General features: G+C 48.9%; 1 protein-coding gene across 1 annotated transcript in view; it reads right to left on the minus strand.

The window, feature by feature from the left end:
• Positions 1 to 4,349: 4,349 nt before the first annotated feature.
• LOC144608649 (CMP-N-acetylneuraminate-beta-galactosamide-alpha-2,3-sialyltransferase 4-like) overlaps positions 4,350 to 12,862 on the minus strand; it is a 124,000-nt gene continuing 115,487 nt past the window's right edge. Inside the window, exons 12-13 of the mRNA XM_078426627.1 lie at positions 11,380 to 11,532; positions 4,350 to 4,651 (exon numbers count right to left, since the gene is read on the minus strand). Coding sequence (XP_078282753.1) covers positions 4,571 to 4,651; positions 11,380 to 11,532 — 234 coding nt within the window. The 3' untranslated portion in view covers positions 4,350 to 4,570. The remainder of the gene's footprint in view (positions 4,652 to 11,379; positions 11,533 to 12,862) is intronic.

Consider the following 12,862-nt stretch of genomic DNA (forward strand, 5'->3'; position numbering starts at 1 on the left):
GTCTGACCCGTTGACTTTACTCTGGAGATACAACATGGCCATTCGGCCCATCGAGACCGGCCCAACCCCCAATCACCCCAAGAGAACCAGCATTGCCCTGCACATTAAGGATGTATGTCTTTACCGGTCAATTAACCTGCAAGGCTTTATGTCTTTGGAGTTGTAACCTAACAAGGCAAGCAAACAGTGGCGGCAGCCTACAGCGGGCAAGGTGACGTTTGGCTCACTGCCACCAGGAGAGGCAGTGCAAAACACAACAAAGCCCAAAGTCCCGAGAGCAATCAAGGCCGTTCATAGCTTGGAGTGTAATTGGAGTTCATAGTGTTCAATAGCCTGATGGCTGTTCCTGAACGTGAACGTTGCAAGTTTTCAAGCTCCTGTACCTTCTTCCCGATGGCAGGAGTGAGATGAGAGTGTGGCCAGCCAGGGTGGTGTGGGTCTCTGATGATGCTGGCTGCCTCCTGTACATCCCTGTGATGGTGGGGAGGTCGGTACCCGTGAGGAGCCGGGCAGTGTCTACTGCTGTTTGTAATCTCCGTGTCCCATGCCCCGTGCCGGTCCCCAAACGTTCCTCGGTGATTTTGCCCACCGTTCACGGTCACCGACCTCCTCCCTCCGGACCCCCGACCCCAACCCCTCTCTCATCCCCCCCTGCACTGATGCACTGACCCGCTCCCCCACCCCTCGGTGCCCCCCCCCCCCCCTCGCCCCTCACTCACCTCCCTGCAGCCCCTGGGGTGTCCACACTACCCCGAGTGGTCACCCCTCCTCACTCACACACGCTCACATGCTCACACTCAAGCGTACGCACACACACTCGCGTGCACTCACACATGCTCAAACTCACACCTACACACTCAACCTTATGCCCACACTCACTCGCACATACTTACACTCACATACACTCACACGTGCACACACTCACACGTGCAAGCTCACATTCTAACTTGCACGCACTTACACTTGCACACCCCCACATGCACAGGCACACTCACGCACACACACTCACGCACACACACACACGCACATCCCCCAGGCGTGCTCGGTTAGGCCCACACACATTCAATTATACTCACAGTCATACACGTTCACACTCGGACACACTCACGCTCACACTCACACAACACAACCACACTTACACACATCCACACTCTCAGCCACTCACTGACAAACACACAATCAATCATAGTCACAGCCACAATGACACATATACCCAATTGCACAGACACACTCACTCACTCACTTACACACACTCACACACACACTCACTCACACACACACACACTCACTCACTCACACACACACCCACTCACACTCACACACACTCACACTCACTCACACTCACTCACACTCACACTCAATCAAACTCACGCAAATTGCTACTCGCATACACTTACACACACTCATGCACACTCACTCTCACACACACACTTACACGCAGTCGGACTCAGTCACACTCACACACTCACTCACAAGCACAAGACCATTAAATCATACGAAATGTCACACATACTAAATCTCACTCTCTCACACACTTACACTGAATCACACACTAACACACTCACTCTCCCACGCACACTAAATAAGACACACTCTAAATCACGCACACACATACACAATTATACTCACACACAGATAGGATCATTTTTCCATCATCCCACCCCCCTCTCCCTCTTGTCCCCACATATTGCCCCCATCTTTCCTCTCCCCATCCATAATCCGCCCATTCTCTCCCACACCTCTACAACTCACCCACTCTCCCCTCACCTCACTCCACGACACCCCAAACAACTCCCTCGCCCCAACAGCATACCTTCTCCACCCCTCCCTCTTCCTCCTCTGTATCTCCCCCACCCCTCCCTCTCGCTCCTCTGTATCTCCCCCACCCCTCCCTCTTCCTCCTCTGTATCTCCCCCACCCCTCCCTCTCGCTCCTCTGTATCTCCCCCACCCCTCCCTCTCGCTCCTCTGTATCTCCCCCACCCCTCCCTCTCGCTCCTCTGTATCTCCCCCACCCCTCCCTCTCGCTCCTCTGTATCTCCCCACCCCTCCCTCTCGCTCCTCTGTATCTCCCCCACCCCTCCCTCTTCCTCCTCTGTATCTCCCCCACCCCTCCCTCTCCCTCCTCTGTATCTCCCCCACCCCTCCCTCTCCCTCCTCTGTATCTCCCCCACCCCTCCCTCTCGCTCCTCTGTATTTCCCCCACCCCTCCCTCTTCCTCCTCTGTATCTCCCCCACCCCTCCCTCTCGCTCCTCTGTATCTCCCCCACCCCTGCCTCTCGCTCGTCCGTATCTCCCCCACCCTCTCTCTCCATAACTCCATCTCTCCCAGCTCCTCAATCTCCCTATCTCCTCCCCCTACTCCGTAACTCTCCCATTCCCCGCGTTTTTCCATCTCCAAAGCTCCCGTGACTTCCCTTGAGGGACACCATCTCCGTATGCTCTGCGAAGGTCTTTGGGAGATGGGGGAAGATGCTGGCACTAACAATGAGAGGCTGAGGACCAAGTAGCCCTTTAATTACGAGTATTGCAAGTATTGCATTCATATCATCGTCAAAGTCCCAGCCCCAAAGTGCACAAAAAATGTTTGCATTAAACAGAACCAAATTTCCCGAGGTGCTTCATGACTTTTTTAAAAAACATAGGAGGTACAAACTTAGAAACATAGTAAATAGGTGCACGTGGAGGCCATTTGGCCCTTCGAGCCAGCACCGACATTCATTGTTATCATGGCTGATCGTCCACAATCAGTAACCCATACCTGCCTTCTCCCCATATCCCTTGATTCCACTAGCCCCTAGAGCTCTATCTAATAACAAAAAAGACAATTGAAAACATACAAAATTTGTGAGGATCTTGATGAGGGAAATCAGGAAAGAGTTAAGACATAAACAGCTCAGGGCAAAGGTCATTGCTGGAGTGCAGAATGAAGGGGGCAAAAGGGATGGATGCTGGGGTCAGGAGGGAGGGGACAAAGGTCACCCAGGCTGAGGAACCAACCAAGTCCCTTTCCAATTCCAACGCCTTCCTTGCCCCAGTTTAGTTTTGAGACGCAGCGTGGAAACAGGCCCTTCGGCCCACCGCATCCACACTGTCCAGCGATCCCCACACGCTAACACCACCCTACACACACACGGGACAATTTACGTTTATACCAAGCCAATTAACCTACAAACCTTCAAACCTACAAACTCCTTGGAGTGTGGGAGGAAACCGAAGATCTCGGAGAAAACCCACGCAGGTCAAAACTCAGTAAAGACAGCACCCGTAGTCAGGATCGAACTCTGGTCTCTGGCGCTGTAAGGCAGCAACTCTACCGCTGCGCCACCGTGCCGCACCACACCAGTGCCAGGAGGGAAAGCAATGAAGCAGTGCTCCCTCCGACTCTTCTTAAAAATAAAACATCATATATCATATATTGTAAGAAAATAACTGCAGATGCTGGTACAAATTGAAGGTATTTATTCACAAAATGCTGGAGTAACTCAGCAGGTCAGGCAGCATCTCAGGAGAGAAGGAATGGGCAACGTTTTGGGTCGAGACCCTTCTTCAGACTGATGTCGGGAGTAACTCAGCGGGTCAGGCAGGGTCTCGGGCTGGACTGCCCTCTCCCCTCACATCAGTCTGAAGAAGGGTCTCGACCCGAAACGTCACCCATTCCTCCTTTCCTGAGATCCTGCCTGACCCGCTGAGTTACTCCAGCATTTTGTGAATAAATACCTTCCATATATCATATATCAATCATCAGAATCTCTAATTTACTACGACAAAGAGGTAGTGCAATTGGTCAAGGGTACACATCGTGGCAGGCCCTGTATCTCCAAACTAAACTAAACTAAAAATATCTTCCTCTTGGTATTTTCAGGTTTTATTTCTGAGAAATCTCATAGTTTAGTTTAGTTTAGTTTAGTTTAGAGATACAGCGCGGAAACAGGCCCTTCGGCCCACCGAGTTCACGCTGACCAACTAGTTCTATCTTATCCCACTTTAGCATTCATTGCTTACAAGACAGACACAATTTTACAAATGTCTACAAACCCACATACTGTATGTGGGAGGAAACGCCAACCACCCAGAGGAACCCTATTGCTCTTGTTTAAAACTGTTCTTAATGCATGGCTTAGAACATAAGGGTCCCCAGACCTGATAAAATGCCCAACACCACTATAAGACCCAACATCAAGGGTCAATCTGCAAAATAAAACACCTGCCAGGCTTTTGAAGGTTAAAACAAGAGGAGATGGACCATCTAGGAAATAGAAGAACCTTAGTCCGAACACCATCACCAGAGCTCTCAGCGGCACCATTAACATTGGTACCAACCCTCCTCCACTACCATTCATTTGCATTGTCCCATTTGGAGCAGGAGAGGGTGGTGTTGGGTATGGTCCACCCCAATGCCAAAGGAGAAGCAAGGTGGGCCAACCATGGCATAAGAGAGAGTTGCATACAGGGGTGGGAATCTCAGAGTGCTGATGAGGCAGCATGACATTCAAGTCAAGTCCAAGTTGGTGCAAGTCCATGTTTGTTCAGACCATATCATGCCAGAAATGCACAAACCCTCCTTGAGGTCACGTGAGATATCTGATGATCCCAGAGCTCTGCAGCCTCTTCAAGTACAAGTGTTCAGAGGTAACATTGTGCACAGATCTCTGAAAAACATACAAGTAATCACAATGATTCAGTGTAGTTTGCAACGTCACAGCGCAAACTGTTAACAGACATCAAAATGGTTCTCCCATAAGCCAGGGCACTGTCCAGTTCATCTCTACCCGTTGTGGACGTTGGACTTTGTCTTTGGAACCGATGCGCTACAATGCCAGGAATTATATACAGCTCTCTGTACATTAGAGATACGTCGCACAAACAGTACCCTTCGGCCCACCGAATCCACGCCGACCAACGATCACCCTGTACGCTACCATGATCCTACACACACTAGGGACAATTTACAGTTTTACCAAAGCCAATTAACCTACAAACATGTACGTCTTTGGAGTGTGGGAGGAAACCGGAGCACCCGGAGAAAACCAACATAGTCACAGGGACAACGTACATACTCCGTGCAGACTGCACCTGTAGCCAGGATCAAACGCGGGTCTCTGGCGCTGTAAGGCAGCAACTCTACCGCTGCGCCACCGTGCTGCCCTTTGTACCTTCCCCTATGTTCCACCGATTGTACTTGAGTTTGACTTAATTCTATCAAAGAAAGATACAAAATTCGGGGTGACACAGGAGTCAGGCAGCATCTCCGGAGAACATGGATGACTGATGTTTCGGGTCGGGACCCTTCTTCAGACTGAGAGTCAGGGGGGTTGGAAAGAAAGCTGGAAAAGAGGTGAGGGGGGGAGGTGGGGGGGTGTTGGGCAGAGCATGACCTGTAATAGGTGAAGACATTGTACTTTTGTACAATAATATCTGATCTGTTTGGATAGCTTGCAAAGCACAAGTACCCAACCCCCAGGACAATAATAAACCTACATCTAAACATACAGAGTCTGAAGAGTTTGTCACCCAGAGAGTTACTGGAACAATCTGCCAGAGGAGGTGGTGGAGGCAGCTACAATTACAATGGCTACAAGGCATTTACTTGGTACTTGGATGGAAATGACATGGAAAGATACAGATCCAATCCAGGCAAATGGGATTAGTATAGATAGAGTGTATGGTTGGTATAGACAAGGTAGGTAGAAAGTGCCTGCTTCTATACAGTAGAGTTCCATAAATCTAAACTGCACCAGATACACATCGAATGATCTCAAAGTGCCGCAGCGGTAGAGTTGCTGCCTCGCCACAGCAGAGTCCCGGGTTCGATTCTGACCATGGGTGCTGTCTGTGTGGAGTTTGTACGGTCTCACTGTGACCATGTGGGTTTTCTCCAGGTGCGCTGGTTTCCTCCCAAACTCCAAAGACGTACGGGTTTGTAAGTTGTGTAGGAAGGAACTGCAGATGCGGGTTTAAACCGAAAAGAGACACAAAATGCTGGAGTAACTCAGCGGGTCAGATAGCATCTCTGGCGAGAAGGAACGGTGATGTTTCAAGTCGAGAGCCTTTTACAGACAGAGTCTCGACCCGAAACGTCACTTAATCCTTTTCTCCAGAGATGGTGGCTGACCCACTGAGTTACTCCAACTTTCTGTGTCTATCTCAGGTTTGTAGGTTGATTGGGTTTGATAAACGTTGTAAATTGTTCCTCGTGTGTAGGAGAGGGCTGCTGGTGATCGCTGGTTGATACAGACCCAGTGGGCTGAAGGGCCTATTACCGCGCTGTATCTCTAAACTAAACTAAACTAAACTAAACTAAACTAAACTAAACTAAACTAAACTAAACTAAACAATTCATGCTACACCCAGATATTGATTCACAAAATGCTGGAGTAACTCAGCAGGTCAGGCAGCATCTTGGGAGAGAAGGAATGGGCGAAGTTTCGGGTCGAGACCCTTCTTCAGACTACCAGCATCTGCAGTTATTTTCTTATTGACCTGCTGAGTTACTCCAGCATTTTGTGAATAAATACCTTCGATTTGTACCAGCATCTGCAGTTATTTTCTCATGCAACACCCATGTAGATTGATGGTCATTGGTGCTACCTGCAACCATCATTGACCAGGAGTGTATTGTCTCCTCACTAGTTAGAGGGGAGTTATATTGTCATCAGGAACACTCACTGGGCAGTTATTCCAACCGGCGACAATGCCCTATCTCCTCCAGGCTGTCTGAAAACCACAGCACATATATCTCATATAATTCACAAGCTGAGGTAATCTTTTTGCATTGACTCTGGAATTTGAAAAATGTTAATAGTTCACAAGACAATTAGATATAATGATAGGATTTTTGTCTGGCCTCATTTGGGTCCCATGTGTAGTTCTGGTGGCCCCATTACAGGAAGCATGTGGGGGCTTTAGCTAAAGTGTGGAGGAGGTTAACCAGAATATTGCCTACATTAGTGAGTGTTAGCCGTAGGGAGACTCAGACAGATTTGGAATGTGTTCTCTGCAACGTCAGAGGCTGCATCTACGATAGAGGTATGTACAATTCTGGGAGGCACTGATAGGGTAGACTGTTAGAATCTTCTTCCAAGGATGGAGAAATCAAATGGCACAGCTTTAAGGTGAGAGGGGCAATGTTTAAAGGAAACTAGACCAAGTGGGCCCATTGGGCCCAAACCTCTCCTGCATTGGTGCAGCACCCTCTCCTCCCCCCCCTCCCTTCACCCCCACTCTCCTCTCCCCCCTCCCCCCTCCCCACTCTCCTCTCCCCCCTCCCCTCTCCCCCCTCCCCCTCCTCTCTTCCCCTCCCCCTCCCCCCTCCACCCTCCCCCTCTTCCCTTCCCCCTCACGCCTCCCCCTCCACCCCTCGTCCTCCCCCCCTCGTCCTCCCCCCTCTCCCCTTCCCCCTCCCCTCCACCCCTCGCCTTCCCCCCTTCCCCCTCACCCCTCCCCCTCCACCCCTCCCTCCCCCCTCCCCTCCCCCTCCCCCCCACTCCATCCCCCTCAACCCCTCTTATCCTCCATCCGCCCCCTCTCTCCCTCCCCCCCTCCCTCCACCCCTCCCTCTCTCGCCCCTCCCTCCCTAGGAGATAGATTTAAACTTTTAAAAATGAATAACTTTAAAAATATAACACCGATTTCAAAGAAACCTTCCATTAGCACCAAAGGGACGAGGGTGAGTAAGGTGGGCCAAAGGGACGAGGGTGAGTAAGGTGGGCCAAAGGGACGAGGGTGAGTAAGGTGGGCCAAAGGGACGAGGGTGAGTAAGGTGGGCCAAAGGGACGAGGGTGAGTAAGGTGGGCCAAAGGGACGAGGGTGAGTAAGGTGGGCCAAAGGGACGAGGGTGAGTAAGGTGGGCCAAAGGGACGAGGGTGAGTAAGGTGGGCCAAAGGGACGAGGGTGAGTAAGGTGGGCCAAAGGGACGAGGGTGAGTAAGGTGGGCCAAAGGGACGAGGGTGAGTAAGGTGGGCCAAAGGGACGAGGGTGAGTAAGGTGGGCCAAAGGGACGAGGGTGAGTAAGGTGGGCCAAAGGGACGAGGGTGAGTAAGGTGGGCCAAAGGGACGAGGGTGAGTAAGGTGGGCCAAAGGGACGAGGGTGAGTAAGGTGGGCCAAAGGGACGAGGGTGAGTAAGGTGGGCCAAAGGGACGAGGGTGAGTAAGGTGGGCCAAAGGGACGAGGGTGAGTAAGGTGGGCCAAAGGGACGAGGGTGAGTAAGGTGGGCCAAAGGGACGAGGGTGAGTAAGGTGGGCCTAGATTTGTCGCGCTATCGTGTCTTGTGCTGTTTTGGCAATAGTTCAGGAACAAACAAATAAACAAACGATAGTTTTAGTATATAGATAGATAGATGCACGGAGCAAGTTATTTTATACAGAGGGCAGTGAGTATCTGGAACGCACTGCCGGGGGTGGTGGTTGAAGAAGATACATTAGTGCCATTTAAAAGACTTTAGGACATGCATATGGATATGTATGGAATTGAGGGATATGGATGTCATGGCCTTGGGGTCATGTTCAACACAGACATTGTGGGCTGAAAAACCTGGTCTCATGCTATATTGATTAATGGTAGACACAAAATGCTGGAGTAACTCAGCGGGTCAGGCAGCATCCCGGGACAGAAGCAATGGGTGACGTTTCAGGTCGAGACCCTTCTTCAGACTGATATGAGGGGAGAGGGCAGTCCAGCCCAAGACCCTGCCTGACCCGCTGAGTTACTCCAGCATTTTGTGTCTACTGTCAATTTAGACCAGCATCTGCATTTTTTTCCGACACGATATTGATTTATGTTCTTCTATGTGTACTTGAAGGTGCAGGGCTATGCACCCAGCAGGTAGGCGGCTCTTGAATGGGTCTTTCAGATAGGCAGCGAGCACTGAATAAGCTCCTCTTACAGCAACATTCAATAAAACCAAACCAGGCAATGAACACTTATGTTTAGAGTTGTTACCAGGCAACTGAACCATCCTACCACACCCAGAGAGCAGTGCTGAACTGCTATCTACCTCTTTGGTGACCCTCGGACTAGACTATCCTTGATCGGACTTTGCTGGCTTCACCTTATTCCCTTATCATTCATCTACACACTGTAAATGGCTCGATTGTAATCATGTATTGTCTTTCCACTGACTGGCTAGCACGCAACAAAAGCTTTTCACTGTACGTCGGTGCCCCTGACAATAAACTAGACTGAACTGAAAATGAACTGAGTTGCCTTTGTTTTCCATCAATCTGCCCTTGTTATATGAACGCAAACTTCAACCTGCCTATCAATTAACTGAGACAGCAACAGGAACACCTTAAACCTGCCAGTACATATCCAGCTGCTGTGAAACCAATCACTCAATGAATGAATGAGTTTATTGGCCAAGTATGTGCGTATACAAGGAATGTGCCTTGGTGCTCCGCTCACAAATGACAATACAAATGTACAGTTAACAATTTAGAATAAAGCATATCCACATCAAAACAATAAGGATACAACATTACGGTCTAAACATGTGGGTGAAAATAAACCAGAGCAAAAAAGAGACTACAGACTTTGGTTATTGAGTAGAACTGTCACTCGTGGAAAAAAAGCTGTTTTTATGTCCGGCTGTGGCTGCTTTGACAGTCCGGAGTCGCCTTCCAGAGGGAAGTGCTTCAAAGAGTTTGTGGCCAGGGTGAGAGGGGTCAGAGATGATCTTGCCCGCTCGCTTCCTGGCCCTTGCAGTGTACAGTTTGTCAATGGGGGGAAGGTTGCAGCCAACAACCTTCTCAGCTGATCGAACGATCCGTTGCAGCCTCCGGATTAAAGGAAAAGTGTTGGCGATTTACTCTTGTAATGAATCGTTTAAGGGCTTTCATTGGTGATGGACCATGAAATCAGATGTTCTTTACGAAATACAGCATTGCATTCCAAAATAATCAAAGTTGTTGTACCTAGGTGTGCTCATTAAACTTGTGAGATAAAGATCGAGACTGGCTTTAGACACAGGAAATTGGAGGATGGAATGATATTTACATTTACATTTAAATTCATCATTGCCGCTGTGTTGCTGATTGCTCTCCCCCTTGAGAATGTTCTGCACCCATTCCAACCAAGGCATGGTGGACCTTGCCATCTGAGACGCATTACATCGTCCTCAAGGCTCAGGACAAGGGAGTGCAGTTCGATGGACTTAGACAAAATCTTCCAAACATTTATAGATCCCACAGAACAATCAGTTTAACCTTAATGGTGGGGCAAAGATACTAGAGGAGCAAGATGGACCACTCCATCGAAATCGCCTATACTGAAGTGTAGTACGCAAAGGAGCGTAACGTCCGCCATTTTAGTAAGCAAAACCCGGATAGAAGGAATGTATCAGATCAGACTGAAAGCGGGTCCTGACCCAAATCATCACCTGTCCACGTTGTCCAGACATGTTGCCCTACCCGCTGAGTTATTCCACCTCTTTGAATCCTTTTTTTGTAAACCAGCATCTGCAGTTCCTTATATCTCAAAGGAACTTACAATTCAGAGCAGGTATTAACTCATCAGGTGTTGATGTTGTTCTGTCCTGTTGTTTACCTCCACTGTCCCCCTCCCTGACTCGTAGTCTAATGAAGGGTCTCTGCCCGAAACGTCACCTATTCCTTTTCTCCAGAGATGCTGCCGGACCCATTAGTTACTCCAGCATTTTGTATCCATCTTTGGTGTAAACCAGCATCTGCAGTTCCTTCCTACACTTTACACATTAACTCATCAACTAAGAACAATAGTTCTTCAGGCTAACAGAATCAATGGGGTACTGATTTTGGATGATCAGTCATGATCATATTGAATGGCTTGAAGGGCCGAATGGCCTGCTCCTGCACCTATTTTCAATGTTTCTCTGTATCATCAGGTGCTAGCTTGGAAGGCCCAGGTTGTTGATCCCACACACATGCAGCTCAGATAAGCATGGGTTCACGCCAAGAAAGGTACTTGGGCTCAGACAATCATGGGAGTGACTGATGCCACTAAAGTGGAGATGGTAACTACAGCAAAGGAAAACCCATTAGTTTAGTTTAGAGATACAGTGTGGAAACAGGCCCTTCGGCCCACCTCGTCTGCACTGACCGGCGATCCCTGCACATTAACATTACCCTACACACACTAGGGATAATTTACACTTATACCAAGCCAATTAACCTACAAACCTGTACGTCTTTGGAGTGTGGGAGGAAACCGAAGATCTCGGAGAAAACCCACGCAGGTCACGGGAAGAACGTACAAACTCCGTACAGACGGCGCCCGTAGTCGGGATGGAACCCGGGTCTCTGGCGCTGCAAGCGCTGTAAGGCAGCAATTCTACCGCTGCGCCACCGTGCCGCCCTACTGAAGAGAGAACGTGAACTAAAGGGATTATTAACATTTGATACTTACAGACATCATGGTCATTGTCAACTGGTCATAATAATGGATCAGACCGTCCTTTTGGTTCAGTGGGTAGCCGAAGCCAGCAATATCCACCACGTCACAGTAGTTCAGAGCCGCAGTGATGGCGAGGAAGCCTGTGGTCGGCCATAGAGATTTACTCTGCGGTAAAGAGGAAACGTTTCACTGAAAATTGTACCCAACCGAAAGGCAAATCAAACTAAGAATATAAAATGGGAGAGCATACAAGGAAAACTCAAATTATCACAGAGGCTTAGCAGTGAGCAGGCAAAGAGAGACTTCTGAAACCGGAACAAGATCTCTAATACGGAATAAAGACATGGAATGCAGGGCAAGAGGAGGAAAGGATTTCCAAAAAGATCAACCACTTAGCTGCGTCAGACCATCTATTCTTTCATCTAGGAGTCTGAAGAAGGGTCTCGACCCGAAACGTCACCAATTCCTTCTCTCTAGAGATGCTGCCTGTCCCGCTGAGTTACTCCAGCATTTTGTGTCTGGCTTTGGTGTAAACCAGCATCTGCATTTCCTCCATACACTAGAGAGTGGCACGGTGGCGCAGCGGTAGAGTTGCTGCCTTACAATGCTAGAGATCCGGGCGCAAGCCTGACTACGGGTGCTGTCTGTACGGAGTTTGTACCTTCTCCCTTTGCCCATGTGGGTTTCTCCAGGATCTCCAGTTTCCTCCCGCACTCCAAAGATGTACAGGTTTGTAGGCTAATTGGCTTGGTAAAATTGTAATTTGACCCTCGTGTGTGTAGGATAGTGCTAATGTACGGGGATCGCTGGTCGGTGCGGACTCGGTGGGCCGAAGGGCATGTTTCCGTGATATATTTCTAAACTAAATTAAACTAAACAAAACCAGAATGTCAGGTTTTTCAATGAATTTCTCTGTAGCTGTAACACTATATTCTACAATCTGTAACTTGACGTAATTGCTTGTAGGAGGAAGTGCCTGCATAGCACACAAAACAAAGGTTTAGGTATTGCTATTTGTTTTTCATTGCCATGTGTACCGAGGTGTAGTGAAAAGCTTTTGTTTGAATGCTATCCAGTGAAATTAAATCAAACTATACATGATTACAATAAAGCCATACACAAATACAACCATTAGTGCAAAGAGAAAATGTCCAAAGTATGGCATCGTAGCATTGAGATAGGTTGGAAGATCGAGCCCCCACCATAGTTCATGGGACGACCACACTTCAAGTACGGGCAGGTTTGTAGGTTAATTGGCTTCTGTAAATTGCCACTTGTGTGCAGAATGCGAAAATGGGAACTAGTTATTATAGTTATTACAGAACCATGTTATGGGTGGTGCAGCGGTAGAGTTGCTGCCTTAAAGCGCTTTGTAGTGTCCCCAGTGTGTGTAGGATAGTGTTAGTGTGCGGGGATCACTGGTTGGTGCGGACTCGGTGGGCCGAAGGACCTGTTTCCGCACCGAATCTCTAAACTATACTAAACTAAACTAAAC

This window comes from Rhinoraja longicauda, chromosome 32, assembly GCF_053455715.1.
Source record: "Rhinoraja longicauda isolate Sanriku21f chromosome 32, sRhiLon1.1, whole genome shotgun sequence".
Taxonomy (NCBI): domain Eukaryota; kingdom Metazoa; phylum Chordata; class Chondrichthyes; order Rajiformes; family Arhynchobatidae; genus Rhinoraja; species Rhinoraja longicauda.